Raw genomic sequence first — 22,643 nt, 5'->3', positions numbered from 1 at the left:
TAACTAATATTGTGTTGATCCAAGCTTTTGTTAGTCGAGGAGCACATGGCGCTGCTGCGTCACTTATGAAAGCTTTTTGGGCTCTGAGTATGTTTTCCAGCTTCCTCTCTTCCTGCTTGTTAGGTTAATTGGTGATTCTAAATTGGTTGTAGGTGTGTATGTGAGTGAATGGTTGTTTGTCTCTTTTTGTATTAGCTCTGTGGTAGACTACCAGCCTGTCCAGGTGTACCCCGCCACTCTTCCGATGACAACTGAGTCACCCTTGCGACCCTCTACAGCCGGGGTGTCAAACTCGTTTCAGTTCCGGGGCCACACACAGTCATTTGGCCCAATCTGATCTCAAGCAGGCCGGACCAGTAACACAATAGAACAACAATCTTAGTTCCCTTTGCTTTAGTGCAAAGAGCTACATTACAAACATTTGAAATTTTATGAGCAACCTTACATTTCTTAAGAAAAATAAGGGCAGTTACGGCGCATTGCAGCCATCTGCTGTTTAGTTATAGGCAGCTCTTACTAAAACAGTGTGGCCCCTCATGGACAAATTAAGAACAGCAGTTACTTTTATTGAAAAATTGCAGTAAATGTCTTAAATATCATTTTTACACTCATCTTGCAGTACAGATGGGTCCCTCTGGGGGAACGGATTTCAACCGTACGGTAGACACACCAACTCTGGAGCAGTAATAGAAAATGAATGATTGATTATAACTGTTTAGATTATTGTATACTTAGAATATATAATATAAAAAGAAATGGATTGTGGTAATGTCAGGTACACACCACCACCCAGCTAAAGTTTGCTTTAATTAACATTATTTACCATGTTGCTCTGTATTTTTTTCTCCAACACGCTGCATAGTGTTGCTTTAACGCTCCATAAATAGTCCAATTGCTTGTTTGGATGAGAGCAGCTTGTCTGAATAAAGGAAGGGGTGCAGTGTTCTCCACAGTAGATGTAATATAATAGTCTACAGTGTGTGCCCTTTCTCTGCTGGGTATGTATGCTTTAGCGTTTTAGCACCAAGAAGTGCTGTTTGCATATTTCTCTCGCAGGGGATTTCATGTCAACCTCCCGCTGTTGTCAGTACACTTGTGCGGAGATTTCTGCAATTTGTGCACATCAGGATATATCTACAGCGCAGCCACACTCCCACCTCAGTACTCAGCGCAATAAAGGTTCATTTGGTTACTGGGTTTAAGGTCAAAGCTTGTTGCCGCGCATACAGTTCAGACCCGGAGCCGGGGAACGCATCCCTGTAGCTGTGTGCTGCTGTGTGGGAGGCAGCCGCGATGAGAGGCTGATGGTAAATCGATAGTGATGGATCAAAGTGCCGCATGGCTGGAGCCCTGCGGTGTCAGGGTGCCGGGAACAACAGTGACTTTTACACCACCTCCCCTTCTTCTCATTATCCTCTTCTCCTCTCCTACTACCCCAGTTCTTTCCTTTCATCTCCAGATTCCAGCTCCTCTCTGTCTAACCCCCTACGCTTAGCGGTATAATATGGGTGCGTGTCTATGAGAGAGAGAAAGAGGTGACTTAAAGCTTTGTGTCATGGTGTCAGGTGGCATCAGCCAGCAGTTGATGGGAAGATAAAACGTAACGCAATCGATATGTGAGCACTAAAATTTTTCTCATTTCCAGCAGCCTCCTGCACTACGTGTGTCCACCAATCTGTTGCTGCACCGCGTAGGGACTCATGAAGAAGATGTTTTTCCTCATATGAAGCGATTGTGCCGCTTTATTGTTTAATGCTGGAGTAGGAGAGTACCCACTGTCACTAAAATTGACAATTTTACTTGTAAACATGTCTGCTGTTGTGAATGTAACCATGTCCTAGCTTTACTATACAATGCATTCTCTGTTATATCACCATTGAAGGAGCACAGTCTAATAAATAACCGCTTGGTTCTGTTTTCTAGGAGAAAAACATTGGCCGGTCCGCTCCCAGAGTCACCATGGTAGGGATGGCTGTTCTTTGTTCAAGGGTCCAAGTTGCCTCTAACCACTTCTTCTTTATGATTTATGCATTTGTCTCATGAAGATGTTAATTATTAATAGTGGTAATATCCAGAAAGTCCAAGTTTGTGATCTGTGTTTGGAGGCAGCTTATACCTGGCGTGTTAATCGTAGTGCAGTGCCTTCCCGTTGAACTGTGCTCTGTCTATCTATATATCTAACCTGTGTATTCTCCCCTTGACATTTAGCTCTCCTGTCTGTGTGATGAGTGCAGTCTGGTTTTTGTGTCTGCTGGTTTTAGGGGTGTAACGGTACGCAAAAAGCACATGCGTTTGGTAAAAGATTGATTCAAACATTATATTATTAAGAGATAGCATAGCCTGTCCATAATTAAATTCAGTGAAGTGTCTGACATATTTATTTATACTATATCACTTTATTACCAAGAACAACACTGATCTCAGATACAGAGCTGCAACCAGGTGGTGATTAGCCTAGCGTATACATGAGAAACAGGAAAGAGAATACCTGGCTCTGTACAAAACTCTAAAATGCACCAACCAACAAGTCAACTAACACATTTATATTCCTTGTGCAACAGTTGCAAAAAGGTAACAATTTGTGGTCTGGTTTGGTTGGCGTAAAATTCTGGGAGTATTAACAGCCAGGAAGAGGAGTGACTTCACGCAGTTTTGTTGAAGAGGTTGCCAGAAAAGTAGCACTGATGCTCTGTATTAGTGCTGATAACATAGAGTAACTATTTTGTCAGCAATTAATTAAACCCTGACATGTTTTTTAACTGTCAGTGATCCAGATATATGCTGCCTTCAACTGGAATTCGTAAAGTTGTGTACGCAGAACACTTGGTAAAATCTGCCAGTCACCGTTGGTGTAAAGAAACCAGCAACGAACAGCTTAACAGGCTAACAACCAGTTAGCTTCATGAAACATTCGGAATATTATCGTATTCCTTGGACATTATGAAAGACAACTTTATACAACTCAACTACAGGATATTAATTTGCAACCCACCATTCTAAAAAACATCAGTAAATGTGTTGCAACTCCTTAACCAACATTTCCACATGTAGTTTTTTTGTGAATTTGAAGGCAGCAATAATGGTTCCTCACCTTCCTTGCACACTGTATTTTGTACGACCATAATGTTCATGAAGGAAAAGTCTTGCAGCTGCTATGTCTTATTTATCAGGTGCTCTGTAACATCTAGGGACTAACCAGATAACAACAACCTTTAATGTGTCAACCAACCCTAGCGCTCAAGTCCCGTAACACCCCTATGCGCTTCTGTTGAAATCACTGCTACTGTAATGTGGGCTTGCCTACAAGAAAACATTGTAAAGAGGGTTTAAAATGTCCACTCTATGAGAAGAGTTTGTGTCTAATTAATGGAAAAAAAAAAAAAAAAAACTAAACTAGGACATGCTGTATGTAAACAAGAGTGTTCTGTGCCTCCTGATGTTTGCTGCAGCTGGCCCACATTGTCTTATTTCTTTTTTATTGTGTTGTGCCTTAACACCCAACTGGTCTCATTTCACTCCTCTGTTCTATTTCCTGCCCTTTGAAATGTATGTATTTGAACTGTTTCACTTTTCTGTGTGTGTCTCTACTGAACTGAATGTCCTAACCTCTATGGTGTGCGTGCTCTTCGACTCTGTCCGTCTCAGTGGAGAGGAGGGCTGGTCTATAAAGGCATGGATAAAGGCAGTTTTGATGATGTTACTTCTTTTATTTTAAGAAGACATCAGATAAATCTGTGCTTATCCTTGCCTACGATATACGGACCCTCCTCTTCCTCCTCTACCTCTTCCTCGCCCTCCGCCTCCTGTCAAAGGAAGTCTGCTTTTCAACAGCCTGCAAATGGAGTCGGGTGGTATGTCAATCAACTGTTGAGAGCTGTGGCCTTTTTTTTTTCATTGGAGTGTTATTCCTGCAATGTGACATGCCATGAAAATGCCGTACTGTTTGATTTTCAGGAAAGATTACCCTCAAACCCCAGTGAGTCACCTCAGCTTTGTAGCGAGAGAACAGGGTAAAAAGCAGACAACGTCTGTAGGAACATCATGAAGCACTACTTCAATAAAATGGATCTCTTATTGCCTTTTAACACAAAGGGTCACGATAGTCGACCGTGGGTTCACTGTCTATCACATCTCAAAATAAACTGGATATGAAATCCATCTCAACCTCTTGCCCTCCCCCATCCCTGCTGAGACTATCATGGCACATTTGTCAAGCAGGGGAGGCAGTGACATGTCAAGTAACTACTTGGCCTTTGGTGTCTTGGGGGTGATTGTGTGTTATGAGATAAAGAGCGATACTTACTGGCAGTGTGGATGGAAACAGTCCGGGCTGGGATTTTATTGCACTTGGAAGAACACAGGAATATTTGCAAGCTGCAGCTGTAGCGCAGTGTCTCATTAACTGAGTTATCTAAGAATGCATAATGATATCGGAGGATTTCAGTGCAGCTATTAATTTCGACCAATTCAGAACACACCCTAATTAGTTTTTTACTCATTAGCAGACGTGAAATGTAGATCAGCGCGACAAGCACAGCAATTTAGAAGTTTATTGTTTTTGGAAGACCTCAGGTGTACACACAGTTAGCAATACAAATCATATGAGCAGTATCTGTGCTGCATTCGTGAAATGGGAGACCCGTAGGTGAACCGGCAGAACCGGCTGATAATGACTGAGTTATTCATGTTTTTGTGCCCCAGTAGTTGTTGCTGATAGTACATATAATTTGATTCATATGATTTATACATTTCATGTTTACACAGTACGTCTAGTTTTGCATTTTTATTTTTCATTTGCAAGTGCAAGTGGAATTTGAATTATGAAATGATCAATAATGTTACATGAGCAGTGGCTAACCCACATTAGCTGCTAGCTGGTGAATATGTGGAAGTAGTGTCAGATACCGAAGCACAATAAGAGCATTTTCATGCATCTGTCTTAATGCACATTTTCAGTTTGTACATTAAAAATGGTCTGGAAGTGGTCGGGTGGAAACTGACCCAAAAGTAGACTGGGCTTGGATGGAGATTTTTGTAGAGTTTCCGTTATTGTCCCCCTGCACATTTTCTGGAACCAGGATACATAAAGCATGTCGGTGTGTTGGTAAGTAGTATGTCCAACGATCAGGTTGGAGATCTTGAGTGTTGGCACCAAGTGCCTTTAAAAAAGCGATTAGTGTGAGAGCTGATGGATTTGAGGTGGGGAGCGAATTTCACATAAACCAACTATATAGTGTGACCTATGGTTGATAGAAGGACAGCCCACATTGTTCATAACTTTTTGTAAGCATTGGCATTGTGTATTCTGTACACCTGGCTGCTGTTAGGATTTTAGAAACACAAAGATTGCAGCGAATTTTCAATTAGATTTGTCCACAAATAAAAGCCATGTCATCAGAAGACCGTGTGTGATGCCACTGTAAGTCAGGTTTTCATAGTCATGTTTCACAGAATATGTTTCAAATTCAAATTTTCTTTACTGACATGCAGTATTAAGACAGCCTTGCCAAACTGCGTTGAAGAAGGTCTACAAGTTCTATTTTATAACTACTGCTTCTTATACAGTGTAGTTTGCGCTTCTTCTTTTTGTTCCAGTGGTTTTGGATCTCATGGACTTTTAATTAAAGATGTAGGTTAAGCCTTTTGTCGGCAGAAATCAGACTTTAAGCTTAAGTCCACACTTTGACTCACAGTAGTCACTCAGTTAAGAATGAGCCGCGGAAGCTAAAATTAGCACATCTGGAAGTGCTATAAATATAACTTATAAGCATTATCACCAGCGCCGCAAATGGGTCAGAGTTAAGCCTCCTGCTCTGCCGGCGAAATCAATGAGGAGGTGGGAGCTACTTCCATCCAGAGGCCGAAAGCTTTGTCCCCTACTAACCGAGTGAAGTGGGGCTATTATGGCAGTTAACATTTAGCGATTAAATGTGAGCACTCTTTGTCAGTTGTTAAATGTCAAGCCCACAGTGGCTTCCCTTCCCTTTCCTTCGCTGCGAGGGGAGTGCAGGGACGTGTTGGTAACGCTGGGCTGTCAACTGAGCCGATGAGACGGAGATATACACATTCATACCTGTCACACACTTTCTCCACATATACATAAAAATGCACACATCCACCACCCGTGACCCCGCCACCTCCGCCTCCACCTCCCCTGGGTACTTTCATAAGTCCAGTAGCTGCACTTGACAATGGATGGCACGGCTGCTGGTCTTAGAGAGGGATGTCTTAAGAAGCAGAGACTTGAGAATGGCTCCTTAATAGAGCTGGGGGTGGGTGCTGCGTGGAGTCGGAGGGGTGGAAGGGTGCCGTGTGATCACTGGCCCATGCTGCTTTTTCTCTTCTCTTTCCATCCCAGCACCCCACCACATCCTCCTATTTCATACTGTTCCTTCTCTTATCTGCTTTCCGTCTCGCTTCATCCTTCGTCCACTGTATTTCGTTCTCCCTAGTCCTTTACTTAGTTGCCCCCCTTCCCCTCTCTCCCCTTCCCCTCTCCCCTTCTCTGCCTTCTCCGTGTTGTTGTGAGATACCAAGCCTTTAGGGTTTCCATTAAGTTGTGCCTGGCTGTCTGCATCATCAGTGTTTTAAATTCTGTCTGTGTCCACCACTATTTCTTCCTATCTACTCCTGGTTTGTATTTTTAAAGCAGTTTTCTTCCTTTTTACATTTCAATCATTATTCACATCTTGTGCATAATGCATACACTTCATTTCCAAAATCTAACTGGCAGTTAGAAGCTTGATTTATGCATCACACAGATGATATGAAGTGTCTTTAGTGGTTAGGATTGGACCCACCCTGTAGTATGGGCCAAACTAGCTGTTCGTGGAGTCTAATGATCTATTTTCTTTGAAATATACTCTGTGAGGTGAGGGGTTTTAGCGCCACACGCACACTTGAATTAGAACCACTTCTCACCTAAAAGTCATCACAACGGTCTTTCTCTCCGTAAGATCCCTAGAGCCGCTGAAGATCGATGCAGCCAGATGGACAGGTACACCTGCTATTAAAATAAGAGAGTGCATTGCTTTACTTATGGCCACAACTTGATCCAGTGTCATGATGTGAAACAGTCTGACAGGACAGGCAGGTAGTCGACATAAATGAGTCCACCGTCAGGGGAGCAGTTTTCTCCCCACTGTCAGGCTAAAGCTACTGTTACCACCTGTAGAATGTGTTACTTTTGAGTGAGTTGGCAGGAAGTGGCAAATGGGGTGACCTTTTAAATTTGCCCCAGTTGTTTTTACGTCAGGATTTGGTCAGGCTGTACAGGTCCAGTCCCAATGTGTTCTTTGTGCATTTACACCCCTACACTACCAGTAATATTTCCTATCTAGAATAGGTCTAGAAACAGACTCCATGCTAATATCAGGTGTAGATGACAAATTGTTGTTAGGTTATGGTAATATTGATCTTGGGTCTTAGACATTAAATCTGGACTTTCTTTATATCCATCTACCGCTGTAGTCTCACTTTCCTTTTTGCTACACCCATGCCAAACCACATTGGCAATAAATATAAATTTTATGATGCTGAATCATCCTTTATGAATGTAACGTATTGGGATTTTGCGTCAGTAATGGAAGATCTGTTTATTTCTACTTTCCTGTTAACTTATAAGTGGTTGTCCAGTGTTTGAACACGCTGCCTTTGGTGCTTGGGTCTGACATGAGATAACTTCTATAGAGACTTCTGGATGGTTGCACAGTTGTTCAGACGAACACTCTGATGACCTTGTTTGTTTGTTAGCTACAGTATGTTCCTCCCCTTTATATCTCCCACGTAGATGACTGTTTGGCACTGCTCCAATCCATCTCCATCTCTCCTCCAAGCCCAACATCCCTATTCATAGAAACACGAAAGACTGTGGCCAAATGTGCTCACGATGCCCATCCGCAGAGAGCTGACTGGATGTCATGACGTGGCCGTCCAGCAGTTGGACGGCATGCAAATTTGCTAGAAATCAATGTTCCGATGGTTTCCACGAAACCTCGGAGTGTGTGACCGCAATCGATTCCGCAAATGCTTATTTAACCTTGGCGCAGGGTTGGGGGTGTTTTGTGGCCAGCTCAGCATGCCTTCTCTTACCTCCCCTGCGTGTGCTGTATGGGGATGTGATGCTTGGAAGTGCGATGTGAACAAAATGGCACCGCAAAATGTCACATTAGTGAGTCACTCGTGTGCCATCTGGATGCTATTATGCCAAGTTGCCAAGGAGGTATTCTCCCGAGGCCGCTTGCATTATAAGGAAAAGAGAAGTTTAAAGTGAGTAATCTTCTCGCGGGGCTGAGGGCGACTGTATCCAGGAGAAAGTGTCAGAGGCTGACGGTTGCAACCCACTGATCACAGATATACGTACACGGCTGATAAAGCCATTAAATATGACTGACACCATCTGACAAACACACAGCTGCGTCATCAGCAGACTGACAGCAAAACAGCCATTTAGCAATTTAGATAGAGACCCTGTTTAACCCAACAATCTGCAGCGCATGTCAATCACAAATAATCAACCCACCAGATGATTAGACAGTAGCACTGGCTTTAGAGCTGTTTAAATGTGTCAGTTTAAGAGGATGAAACCTGTAACTTATTGACAGGAGGGCATCCAGGAGGGCTCCCCGTCCTCTCTGAGGTCTCTTAATCATTGACAAATAGGTTTCTGGGGCTGCACCATGGCGTGCTGAGGTTATTTTGCGATGTCAGCTCAGGAGGGCCGGGAGGGCGACGGTGTGGTGGGGTGTTCCGTGCTGATAAGCAGCCTCATGGCCCCGAGAGTTTGGGGGTGCTAACTGTGCTGAGACTCTTGCCGGAATGCGGTTAATTGGTCCCCAGATTACGGTGGGATCACTGAACATGGCTGTCCAGGCTCTTAATGAGCTGCAGTCTTCTGCTTCTTCTCAGCGGGTCCTTCAGCTCGGCCCGTCCCTCCGGACCACTCAGACTGGACTTTGAGACAAAACTTTGAGGAAAATTGCAGGACACTGGTCCGTGACTGTGTTTTCTAACTGTACTTTCAAGTCAAAGACGGGATGCTGCGCCTGTTTTCAGGAACATGATGCCTTCTATTAATGATAACTTTGAAGCTGAGAAGCTGGAAGCTTTTCCCAGGAACCTGGTGTGTACAGAAACCACACACTGCACATACATACAGTACATGTATTTATGCATGACCGGTGACTAGTAACAGATTGGTTTGTGTGTTTCTCAAATACACTGGTGTCTGCACCCAATAACAAGATTTTGTAGTGGTGCATGATACAGGTTTTCATCTATCCATCTATCGCAAATTTGGAAAAAAAAAAAAAAAAGCTTTTCTAAAGATCTCTTCATAGCTTCATGTGATATCACGGAACTCTGTGTAAACACTCAACAAATACCACATCACACACATCAAATACTTTGATAGTGTCATATCTAGGAATTTGAGACAGTCATTTTAGAGCAGTAAATTATGTATGAAAAGGCTGAAGTCAGGAGTAGGCAGCCACATTCAAAAGAATATTAAACACACTGATATAGGCAATGGTTTCAAAAAGAAGTGAGATTAATTATTATCAGAATTATTAATTGCATAAAAAAGATAAAATAAATCCCAATGACAGCTGCAATAGGAAAGCACTTGCAGAAAATGTATGAAATAATGAATGAATATTATTTTTGTTGGGATTTTTCAGAATCACTGACTGCACTTTAGCTCCTGCGTGTCACACAGCATGTGTCTAAAGGTTAAGTTGAATACTAACTAAACAAGCATAAATCTATGTTACAACATTGTTCGTTTAATGTACTTAGAAGAAACAGGCTCTGATACGTGTGAATTTACTCCCTCAAACATTCTTCTCTGCAAGTTTCGCTGTTAAGCACCGGTGTGAATAAAAGAATAAGGCAGTGAAGGAACGCGCAGAAGACACATGCCATCCATCTCTATAGCTTGGGCAAATATTGAAACCCATGATGTGAGCGCGTCGGGCCTCGCTCTCCTCCTTCACTTCTGTGACAGATGTAAATGGATGTTTCAGCGGTTGGCTGTAATGCATTTTTAAACAGGCACAGCAGCAGACCGCAAATGAACGTGTCGCGACGGCAACACTCTCTGACTGCCGTCTCCCGCGCATACCAACACACAAACCGGCGCTCACACGCGTCCCTACACACACTGCCATGAATGGCTGTCATTCATCAAGTTTCTCAGTACAATGGGCTCAGTAAAGGTCCCATCCTTCAACTAAAGCACCTCCACAGCGCGGTGCCCAGCCGAGCACCGTGCCACTGCATCACATTCCCTGTCATCCGCAAACACTCCTGCACAGTGGGATGGAGAGATGATTGGGTGAAACTGTTGTTTGTTCTCCGAGTTGAAAATGAAATGGCTCTGCTTACCCAGATGACATCGCAGAAGGCTGTTACCGCTGATTAGAGCGTCCTTGTGCGTGAGAAGAGACAGGAAACGGGGCGGTGACCAGAGATGGGGACTGCTGTGTGAACGGGGAGCTCCAGGGGTGGCGGCTTTTAAAGCGTGCGACCATATTCATGATCAGGAAGCGCGCTGCAAGCACAGAAGACACACAGTTAAACTCATAAGTGACAGCAAAACAGAGTCAGTAAAATCATTTCGTTGTGATCTCCTAAATATCCACGCTCGCCATATTTACAATTGCCCTCCAAAATCTGGAAGGGTAACACAGGGTAACACTAGGGTTTTAGGAAGAACTTTAGGAAAGGTTAAATAGCATCACTGTCATGGACTATGGCAGTTTTCTCCCTAATTTACAGTTACGTTTGGACAGAAGTAGAAGAAGGAGAATTTGCTGGAGGTTTTTTCGAGTCTGCCTCGGCGTATTAGGAGTGTCTGTTCTGCGTGGATCCCGAGTCCGTTCATTACAGCTTGTCTGTGGGATGTTTATTCAGGTGTAAATACTTTTTTTTTTTTTTTAAATGGCACTCAAGGGTTTAATGGTCAAATGAAGCTTGCATGTCACACTGTGTGCGGTAGCTCTAATAATTTTTTTTGTTATCTGTGTCTGACAGCACAGTGTCAGTTTGAGGTGTGTCTGAATTGTAGAGCTGCAATGTAAATAGCAGAGGTATTTGAAAGCAGCTCTAGCCCAGTGTTGCAGACCGGGGCCGTTCACGCCCATATTTTGTGGGGGGAGTTGAGAGGTTGAACAAAAATTTGGGCTGGTCTGGCATTGTTTTGGCAGATTTCCAAATGACTATTTAAAGCTCTTTTGAAACGAAACCAAAGTGCGTTTACTCTTCCCGACATATAAACACCTTCCTGTCCTGATGAGCCACTCGGTCATGGAGTCAGCTACAGACAGAGTAGTCTGGTTTCCAGAGCTGTGCTCACAACTTCTGCCGTGCATGTGTGTGTGTGTGACAGAAAGAGACAGCCTGAACACACTGCTTGTGCTCTCCTTTTACAGAGAGGAACATTCCTACAGTATTGTCATTCACATGACAAGCAGTGTTTGGTAGTGTTGTTGGAGCTACAGATTTCTGTAGAGTAGAAGACGTCATCAAATGTCTTCATGTTAGCCTCATGTGGTGGTTGGCTGCCACCGTCTCTGGATGATTTCTATGTTTTTACTGCAGTGTGTTTTTTTTTTTTTATGACAGGCTACAGTAGTGCTATCAGCCTGTGTGGTTTAACAAAGTCCCCATCTAATTTTCTTTCCTTGTCTTCTGCATAATAATGTGGTTAATTCTAGACATTGCAGCTTTCACGCTCTGAGAGTTTGATCCTATGCACCTACAGGTTGTCAGCAGAGCTCCAAGATGTCAGGGTGTGAACGTGTCTTGCAGAGTAGTTTAGAAGTATTCTTTTGGATTGTAGGTTCCACCACGTTTCACTCTCGCTTGTCAACTTTCATCCCAGACATCTAACTATCGCACAGAGTAAAGGGCCTGTAAGTGCAAACTCATGTCAGTTTTGAAAGCTCTGGTGAAAGGCTAACACGTCTACCTTGAATTCAGCCTGCCTTAGTTCGGGAGGGAAAGCTAAAAACACCAGTATATTATCAGTTCGTAAAGGAGAAATAGAGCTGCCTCTGTGTTAAAATACATAGCTACTTAGCCAATTAAGTGTCCAATATTCACTCTCAGTTCCAATTAGTCCTTTGTCCTTCACATGTCTGGAAATATAGTCAGGTCTCAGGGTTGATGACGTCTTTTTAATGACCTGCTTTGAGAAGTCAAAAGCCACAGTTCCACAAGTATGTGATCTAGAAACACTACACACCAGCAATGTACCCCAAAAATTTGCAGTGTATTCCCATATATCACCCATGTGATGTAAAACTGTGACTTGTCTTTTTTTATTCTGTTTTTTTATACTATATATACTGCTGTATTGTACTTAACGGCGGTGGAGATGTGTTCTTGCTTCGTTTAGCTGCTGGTGAAAGCATTTCAGTTATCTTTTTTAATAATGAGTGCATAGATTTGCAAAGTCTCAGTGCCTTTACTCTTAAATAATGCAATTTCAAAAGAATAAGAGTGCCTGTGTGTGATAAATAATGTATGCCAGCCCTGTTTTAGACACATTTTTTTATTTTTTTTCCCTCCTTCTCTTAATGTTTCTACTGTAGCTCTGACTTTCTGGGTTCTGTTTGATGTAAACATGTTTCGCGGGGTAACGCTGAGGTTAGAGCGGACTCCACTTAGGTTCACTTATCCCACACTCTCTCTCATCCGTCGTTATGTCCATTTCCTTAATTTCGGGAAATTAAAGAGATTATTCACTGACTTAATCAGTCATTAGTTGCTCTCGCAGCAACTGAAGGAAAGCGATGTTGCACCCTGTTATATTTACATGAACGTAATGTCAAATTATTATTATTATTATTTTTATAAATCGGTATTTTCAGATATAAACCATATCCCAAACTTGCCAAAAGGAAACATCGCCTGCTTTTGTTGTGAATTATCTCTTGAATTGTCACCCTCCTACTGCTGACAGTCTGTATTTCAGCTGATACAGAGCTCCCCATGGACACTGAACAAATCTTTCATTGCTTTTGTCATTGCAGGTACCCATCAGCACAACTATAACCATGTGGCTCTAGGTAGCCCTACACGCACACCTAAGAATGGTAAGAAAAACCAGAGGAGGATGCAAATATATGTTCAGCCAGTGTTAGAGGCGCAGTCTGGAAATGAGCAGAATGTGGTGACATCTCATCTCAAAAAAAAAAAAAAACTTGACAGTCCTGTTTTCAATCCACTCCTCTGTGAATCCATTCTGTTATTTTGAAGAGTGTCACGAGCCGTAGTCGTGAACATGTCTCTGTGAGAGCGGCCCTGCCCGTCTCTCTTTCTCCTAAAGCGAACACAGTCGGCTGAGGATCGGCTTAACGTGGCGTCGAGGTCGGCCCGCCCTGCGGTTGACGGACCGTGCGGGGCTTGATGCGTTCCCTGCTGTTATCCTGAGTAACACGAGTTATCGCCGTAACCTCACGCCGCCTCAGACGGGGCGTCGGCATGCAGCGGTTTTTATTCGCGTGTCACACGATGTCATCCAGCTGTTCATCCAGAGCAGTTTTTGGGAGGCAGTGGAAGCCGGCCTGGTAGATGTGAGGAGCAGCGGTTGCGTAAGGATGCAAGGTGGAGGCTGCAGAGAGAGACAAGACAGCAGAGATAAAAGCAGAGAAAAGAGCCATCAGCTGAATATTCCCCGGCCTCTGTATTTATTTAACCGCTCTGATCTCACCATTTGATTTATACTCTGTTAGTTTCAACCATAATTATAAAAAAGGATTTGTTAGCGCCCAGGGAACTGTACGTGAATTCTGACTTCTGCATGAATATTATTGACCATATGGTCCACACACACACACACACTCTTGGATAAGTACTAGGAATAAATGCCTTGGAGACTTATGGAAACACGAGAAATCCATTTCAACAACACATCTAACACAGACACTTTGATCACAGCCTGCCTGAAACCCTTCAAATTTCAGCACGCTGTGTATTTTCTAGATAAAACTCATTCCCACGAAACAACCAGGAGATACACAAACTCCATATCACAAGCAGAAAATGTGCAATCGTACACACAAGTGCAAATGCCTGCGGAAGTAAAAGCTGGTTTCATTTGAATAAGAGGGGATTCATCTTGTGTACTGGTTGTGCTGAATCTGTTATTTTTTTGTTTGTTTTTTGTTTTTTTCTGTATACAGTAGCTTCTGTTTCTCTCACCATCGACATGTTTCTGAAATACTTGTTTTTCGCTTGGGTTTTGGTAGCTCACCGATCATTGAGGCGCGGTAAGTCATACACACGTGATTTTTAATTTAGTGTGACTTCTCATTTGTCGCATTCCAACACACATCTGTGTACACGTAACGCCACCTGAACAGCCCGTACGTTTGTGTCCTCCTTCCTTCCACTCGAGCTGGTGTGTCCTCAGACCTGATTTAAGTAGCATCCTTGCAGCTGGTTTGATTCTGCTTTGACGAGAAACAAATTGAGCCTCCGAATAGTTTTGCCCCCGAGAAAAGTGTAGCATACCAAGTGGCAGCTCATTGGACTGTTGATGCATACAGGCTGATGGGTTAACATTTCATGTGTCGTATGTTGTATTTTTGAACCAATCAAATCAGCTATGGCTCAGACTCAAAGCAACAAATTTACTGTCACATATAGTTAGAAAAATGCTAATGCTACCTCCAGCTGATCGAGAATAGTTTTGGCATATGTAAATTGCTGCTGGTAGATTGAGGTTGAAACATAAACTTTACATTTATCAACAGTGCCATTCAAATGTCAGGCACATTTCACACACATTATCAGCTCATGTGAACGCAGGATTTACTCCGCAGGGTTTTACTCTGTAGCCAAAGCTACAGGGACAAAACGTCTTGGTTTTCACCGGATTTGTTGCCAATCAGATATAATAACACCAGCCTTCTGGAGTGAAAAGCTGAAATCTGCAGCTATTTGCAGCTATGACTATTTGAGCCAGGTCTGCGTAGTTGTACTGTCCGTCCTAAGCAGTGAATCGTGTTTGCTATTATGATCTTTAACAGCATGCCAGTGTGAGTCGATTCCTCCCTCCCTTCTCTCGATGCAGCGTGGCAGACAGTCCGCTCTCAAATCATCCTTCAAACCCCTGCCCCCCACCCCCACCCTCACCCCCCTTCAGCTCCCAGGACCCCACTGCTGCCGCCCGGCCCCGTTGCTGACCCCTTCCGTCCTCTTCTGTCCGGCTTCCCCCTACGTTGCACATTGGTTTTTTCCTTCCTTTTTGTATTTCAGTCTCCTTTCTGCCCCTTTCGGGTTCTCCCGTCGCCGTCTCCTCGTCCCGCGCCCTTCCTTCTCTCCGTCCTGCAGCACTTACCAAAGCCTTATTTTTATCTGTCCAGCGGAGGCTGGTCTGGAGCCGCACCCATGCCCCGCCGCTGCTCACGGCGTGACACGCTCGCCGCTGGCAGGGGGGGAGGCGCGATAGAGCAGGAGTGAGGACGACAGTGAGGGAGAGGGGAATACTGGAAGAATTAGAGAGCGGGGGAGAGTGGGTGGCAGCGTGGTAGGACAGATAAGATTGAGGGAGCGAGGAATGAGCAGCGAATGGGACGGACTGCGGATGTTTGTGTGCGTGCGTGTGTGAGAAATACAGATGAAGAGAAAGCGCAGAGTGAGAATAAAAGACAGCCTGGGTTCAGTTCCCCCTCCGCCTCCTCCTCCTCCTCCTCCCCCCCTCGTTCCTGTGAGTCTTCCTGGCATCATATCACGCCGCATCAACAACAGCCAGTCCAGGCGTTGCTCCTTGCCCCTTGTCCCAGATCACATCACAGTGTTGCCACAAGCAGGGTCACTCCGGCACACATCTGTTGTTTTTGGAGTGTTGTCTTGTTTCTTTTCCCCTCCTCCCTCCCTTTTCTTTTTTGGACCGCTGTTTCCTCCCTTCAAACCACCACGTCACCTGTCAAGTCAGTCCCACACTAAAACGCTCAGTGAGTGTCTGATGTGTCCGCCTATACTCCCCCGTCGATGCCACCAGCAAGTTGGAGTTGTAGATATGCAACCACGTCTCAAAGGCAGACGTATTGGCTCAGGGAACGTTTCCTCTTCGAGTCACGTTTAATGTAGAGAAACAACAAATGCAGATGATACTAATCTTTGACTACATGTTTTTACAAAAAAAACAAAAAACAACCTGGGCTGGGAAAGTCCGAATTCTCCAAGTGCCAAACAAGAATAACGTTTCATAAAATTTGAGATATTCATTAAACGCTTTTACAAAAATGCCAGGATTTAATTCTGATGGGGACGTACCAAGTCCCTTTTTAATTAAATTTTTGGCTTAAAAAAACATCATATTGCGAGAATATGACGGAGGGTATGAATTCAAGGTTCCAAACGCTGCCTCATGCTCCTCCGGGGCTGATTTATTTATATGGCAACAGATCATGCAACAGATTAGGCAACTTATTTAGTTACTCTTTCCACTCCAGTAATGCAGTTTCCCCCATGCTGCGCACATATTCCAATAAGGAGTGACAGCTTTAAAAATCTGCTGCAGCTCATTAAAATTCTCACCATCTTGCCAAAAGTCCAAAACGAGAGTGGGCTGTTGTGTAGTCACCGCGCTCCGTACGAGCCTGTGTCTGACAATGAAGCACCACTCCATCAACACTCCACCGCTGAGAGTGGGCTGTGTTTTTGGAGTTCAGCGAGACGAACAGAGTGGCTTGTTTTCTCTGTGTCGAACTCAGGAAACAGATCTTTTATCAGATCATTAACGCGCTTTTACAATTCCCTTTTGTTGATTTTACACTGTGACATTCATCATATTCATGCAGCTTTAAGTCCACTCAGCATACTCCACCATGGTCATCCCCAGCCCTTCTACAAACAGGTCATGAATTTTAGGATTCATGTGACATGTACTTGTGCCATATATCAACTTGAAATACGTGAAGAACAAATGTAGATCTCATTACTGAATCCTAACACAAAAAGATACCAAGACCAGCTGTATGTTGCATTTGGACCAAAGCGAATTTCTCCTTAGGTCGTTACAACCCCCAAACTCCCAGAGACAATATGAAGAGTACTTTGTCAATGTCTTCAATGGCTACACTCCTAGCAACAACATTGAATTATTAACTCTCTGTTCAACTGAGTTTGCTTGTACAATAATAACCGAGCTTCCATCAGTGCATTGTTGCTTCATACAGAGAGATTATACCAGAGTACCTCTGCCTCCAGGAAATATTTGTATAACTAAAACTCCAGCTTGTCCATCACCTTACTCTTTTTTCTCTACCTCAGCAGGTGATCTTCTGTGATGGTTTGCCTGGGGTTTCTTTTTGGCAGGGGTGGGGTAAGGGTGGGGCGGGAGAGGCCAGCCTGCCCATTTTTCCTCTTCCCTCTTCTGTGTCTGTATATGTGCGTATGTGTCTCCAGAAAACAATCGGATAAGCGGCATCCTGACCTCGCAGACGGAGCCCTACGACCTGTCTTTCTCGCGCTCCTTCCAGAGCCTGTCACACCTGCCGCCCTCCTACGAGGCGGCCGTCAAAGCCGACCTCAGCCGATTCTCGTCCCTGAAGAAACTCAGTAGGTCCAAGTTCACTGCACTCCAGGCTCCCTGCCCCGATGACCTGCATGATAAAAAAAAAAAAAAGAAAATAAAAAAATATATGCTGCATTGAGTGTGCTTTGGCTCCTGACTGGGACTTACTGAAGACCATCGAAAGTGTCTCAGCAGTCGAAATGATTTGCCTGCTGTGCCGAGACCGTCAAACAGTAGAAACAAGTAGTCAAACACATTTTTTTTCTGGTGATTTCGCAACCCCCGGCCGAGTGAACATCTGAGCGGATGGAGAGAGCTGTGAATCAAAATCAGAAAGTATCCATTTCTCAACTGCGATCCTTCACGAAATTACCCTAGTCATCTCCAGAAACTATAAGTCATTGATATTCCATGCTTCCCTTGTTTCCCCTTAAAGGCTGCAGCCACTATTTCTCTTGGAGCGTGTAAGTACATTAAGTGCCTTCTTGTGTCTGGGTCGGCTCGGTATTGATTTAGTGGGGCTACGCTGGATTTCTGCTGCGTAATGAGGTCTCATCTCGTGATATTCTCTAAGCGAAACGCAAATATTCCTTAAGGCTTGTGTAATTTCATCACGACTGCCCCACTTCACTGCTGGCTTGCAGTCAAAGTGAAGGATGACGATCCACAACTCATTCCGTCAGGGCTCACTCCACACTGGCTCCCACTTGTAGCTGCCAGGCACCATTTCAAACTAAATGGTGAAACGAGTGTGGAGGATGCAGCGCTATTTACTGGTTCTCAGTAGTACGGAGGGAGGGAGAAAAACAACAACCCCAAAATATTACAGTGTTTTAACTTGAGGAATGCTTGCGAGCATTAATATAATAGTTTTTGATGGGTTGTAAAACAAAACCAAATGAATTCAATTGTCAGAGACAGAAGCCCACAAAAGAGAGTGTTAAAACGGGAAATGTCCGTAGGCAGTGTCCTTCGGTATTCCCAACTTTCTTTCTGCTTCCAAAGCAAATTATTTGTTGCAGCAAACAGCCAAAAGGCTTTGCTGTTTCCTTTTCTTTAGCTCAACTAGTGTCTGCAAGCTGATAGATCATGTTGGATTGTGCCGGAGGGAAGATAGAGGACCGTTCTCATTGTTGAGATAATAAAAGAGAAGAATGCCACTGCTTATTAATGCAAATTGGTATCAAACTGAAGAAAAAGCATTTAGCCCATTGCAGTGTGGGACAGTATACATCGCGAGTTATTCATTCAGTCCATGGTAATATGGTTGATGAGTTTGCGACGCCTTGCCCAGATCTTGAAGGCTATTATGCTTGAGAAAGGAACATCTTGTTTTTATTATCTCTCATAATGAATCGATTTGCAGCAAGAACCCGTGGCTCGCCGCTGAAGGGGATTTTGGCTGAGTGTAATTTGGACAGGTGGTGTGAACACTGCTGCACCCATTATTGAAATAGACAGTGTCACGCTCCGAAGTCATCTGTGAATTCTGAATAAGGTGGGGAGGTCTGCTCTCCATAATTTATTTCCACCATAGAAAGGACACTTGCGAGCATCTCGAACTTAGGAGGATAAACATTCATGCACTGAATTATACATGTTTCCATATTTGAATGGTTTATGCTGCTATCTTTTTGACACTACATCTGATGGAGCTTTTTTTTAATGTGCGTCACTATGTGTGTGGTTATGTATTCAAACACGAGTCTTTGTGCATGGGTTTGTGTTCCGTGGCATGGATTTGATGCTACATTCACTCCTACACTGTCGCCTTTGGAAATGTATCCTTGTATTTTGATCTGCGTCTGGATGCATGTTTTATAGTTCTTTTCTTTTTTTTTTTTGGTTGCACTTAAATAGGGATGAAACATCCGCTCAAGGATTTTAAGACGTGTGCAGTTCTCAGTGTTGATATCACCGAATAATAATACAGTTAGCGTTCCAGCATGTTCTTATGAGATGCCTGCGTGCTTCCCTCCATATCTGTGTGATATGATGATGTTTGTTTATAGACTCTCACATGACCTTTGCAAAGTTTGCCCCCACAGCCAGAGCTGCCTGTAGAATCCCAGATGAAGCCTGGATATGTGAATGTTATGTGCCTAGCATGTAATACGGTCTGACTGTGATCCTCTGCCTCTGTTTTCTATTCCCCTCCATGAGCTTGGAAAGGTGAAGCACGGATGGCTCAGCCAACACTATTCTCTGCATTGCGTGCGACTTTCTCCAATACCACTTTATCCTGTTTCTCCCCTGCATTCTAACACCTACCCGTGCTTTCTTTCTTTTTCTTTCTTTCTTTCTTTCTTTCACCCCCTGAATCTCCTCTTCACCTCATGCTCCTGTTTTTTATTCTCGTCTCTTTAGCAGCAGATAAAGAAGTCGTCGACGACTACTACACTCGTAAGCGCCACCTGCCTGACCTGGCAGCAAGGAGCACTCTCCCCTTGCATGTTCTCAAAATGAGTCAAGACCAGGTGGGTACACGACCGTTCGATTCAGGTGTGCAGGCTTCAAAACAAGGTCATGTTTTTTTTGCAATTTGTATGCATGTGTGAGGCAGAGCATGAGTGCCACCTCTGAGCATCCAGATTTGAATATCTTAGAAGCTATAAGTGGTCTTTTGCTTCCTTTTGCAGTAGTGGGTGTTGCAGCCTTTTACCCCTCAGCTTGTAAATAAACTCACCTCATTCATCTTTTGCTCAACAGCACCGGGAACCGCAGCAGCTCCAGAGCCAGCCCCCACAGTCCTCCATCTCCCAGGCCCCTCCCCAGTCGCAGTCTTCACAGCAGCAGGCTCAGCAAAGGCAGCGGCCACGTCGCGTTCAGAGGGCCATGTCCCAAGATCGCGTACTGTCCCCGCAAAGGGCGCCACAACAGGATTACAACACGTCCTCTAACGGCATGTCCCCATATGGAGGAAGGATCCTCTCAGATGAACAGCTCCTGTCTGCTGAACGCCTCAGATCCCAGGAGCGTCTCCTCCCGCAGGACCGCCACACCTCCCAAGAACGCCTGTACACCAAGGACCGCATGTACTCCAAGGACCGACTCCTGTCGCAGGACCACCTCTACTCAAAAGACCGCCACTACTCCCAAGACCGCCTCTATTCACAAGATCGCCTGTTCTCACAAGACCGCCTCCTATCCCAGGATCCTCTGCTCTCACCGGACAAGCTGGTGATGTCACTGAAGCGTGGCATGGTCAGTAGCATCTCTGGTGGGTTTCACGGCAGCGACAAATCAATGTCGCGCGCCATCTCACACACAGATGTGTTCATACCAACCACGCCTCTCATGGATCGCTACAAGATGACCAAAATGCACTCCCATCCCAGTGCCTCTAACAACGGTGGTGGTGGAAGCGGGGCACCTGTCGCAGGAGGAGCCGGGCACTCCAACACTTTAGCCATGAACCAAACAGCAAATAAGCGGCAGGCATTTGCCTCCAGACGGACTCACACTGTGGAACAGCTCCACTACGTCCCACAGCACCACCAGCAGCAACAACAACAGCCACAGCACTACCGCACAGGCAGCAAGACTGAGGTGACTGTGTAACAGCAGCCAGGGCCTACCTGAACTGGACAGGAAGAAGCACTGCTGCGTGCCACGGGGTGGGGGTGACTGAAGTACATGAGTACACTGGCCTTCTTTTAGAGTAGGATGGTGGTGACTTCACTTTCTCCGACTGAGGTTCCTCCACAGACGGAGATTCCAGGACCAAGAACACTAGATAACTGTGAGAGACCGGAAATACAAGCGACACTGTACACCGAATACACAGGCCCAGCTACATCTGAAGCCAGAGAAGGTTGTGGACAGGGGAGGTGTAGTACTATCCAGCTAACTTGCCTACTCTTATTTCCACTGTCTTGATTATTGTGTTCATCCACAGGCTATGGCCTCATTCTGTGTATGTTTTAGTGGGAAACACTGATAGCGTCTGTTTGAGCCTTTATCAGCCCCCAAAATCTATTCTGTGACCTTTTCTGGCAAACCTTAAAGGGCTGCGCATGGTTAAACACAAGGACTGATTCCTCCGTGACTTCTGTTGTACAACACAACACCGGCACAGGTGTTGAACTAGACTGAGCCTGTAACAACTTTATAAATATATAAATAAATGAATTAAAACCAACCATTTGTACGCCCTGTCCTACTCATAGTTCTAGAGAATCTCAATGAGAGAAATGGATGTTATCAGCACTTCTATTTGGTGCCTCCGACAGATGTTCCATTTCTAAGAATGAAGTGGGTTTGTGGGTTACAAAGCACAATCAATAAAAAAGAAATAAATCAGTTCTGTTCTTGATTTTATTTTTGAGTTTGAATAGTGATGGCTAGCTTGTTTTGTTCTTAAAGCAATGGCAGGTTTTTTTGTTCGCTTCCAGTAGATGATTGTAAATAAGCTATTTTAGAAGCAGTATTATGGACAAGTCTGCACTGGATGGACTTTGTATTAGACTGTCTGTTTTCAATAGATTCTTAAAAAACAACTATAAATCTTCACTGTTTCGTGAGTTCAGAATAGAAACCCACTTAACCGAGTATTTGACAGGATAAATTAATACTATACTGTGTGTGTCTTTGCAAAACTGTTTGTAGGACGAGAAGTGAATGAATGTGTTGTTAATAACAGATATAACATTGTTCATATTTGGGTGTAGACTGTGTTCCATTGACATCAGAGGGTCAAATAAACTATCCATATTTTTCTAAAAATGCACCGTTGTTCCTTGAGAGATGTCTGTGTTGTCTATTTGCTTCAAAACCTGAGAACTACATGTTAGCACTATGAATCCTTACTCTACGCTGTGCTTACAGTTGAGAGCTCATGAAGTGAGGAGTTAATGAAGGATACATCCTAACCATTTATAGGGCAGTCACTGAAAAACTTGGAAATTCTAAATTTCAACCCTAGAGTGTTACTGACTTGATGTGACGTGAGCTTTTTACATTTTTAAAATGTTTGTTGACAAACTCAATATTACTGAATTTACCATACATAGTTCCATGTTCTTGAGTGGTAAACAAATGTACACATGTATTTAGACCATAAGAACTGATTTAGGCACTTAACATACACATTATCACATTAGCCAACATTAGG

At 44.0% G+C, this 22,643-nt stretch overlaps 1 protein-coding gene across 13 annotated transcripts in view; it reads left to right on the top strand.

The window, feature by feature from the left end:
• Positions 1–22,257, top strand: part of LOC125022710 (protein shisa-6) — a 61,909-nt gene extending 39,652 nt beyond the window's left edge. For 2 of the 13 annotated variants that reach the window (XM_047609591.1, XM_047609592.1), the window contains 6 exons: positions 1,924–1,962; positions 13,038–13,100; positions 14,256–14,276; positions 17,422–17,574; positions 19,898–20,007; positions 20,240–22,257. In XM_047609591.1, the coding sequence (XP_047465547.1) occupies positions 1,924–1,962; positions 13,038–13,100; positions 14,256–14,276; positions 17,422–17,574; positions 19,898–20,007; positions 20,240–21,091 (1,238 nt within the window). In that variant the 3' untranslated portion in view covers positions 21,092–22,257. The remainder of the gene's footprint in view (positions 1–1,923; positions 1,963–13,037; positions 13,101–14,255; positions 14,277–17,421; positions 17,575–19,897; positions 20,008–20,239) is intronic. The other 11 variants (XM_047609594.1, XM_047609595.1, XM_047609597.1 and 8 more) reach the window with 11 other exon arrangements.
• The last annotated feature ends 386 nt before the right edge of the window (positions 22,258–22,643 follow it).

This window comes from Mugil cephalus, chromosome 16, assembly GCF_022458985.1.
Source record: "Mugil cephalus isolate CIBA_MC_2020 chromosome 16, CIBA_Mcephalus_1.1, whole genome shotgun sequence".
NCBI lineage: Eukaryota > Metazoa > Chordata > Actinopteri > Mugiliformes > Mugilidae > Mugil > Mugil cephalus.
Note: the sequence above shows the minus strand (reverse complement) of the source record. Positions and strands in the feature narration are given on the sequence as shown.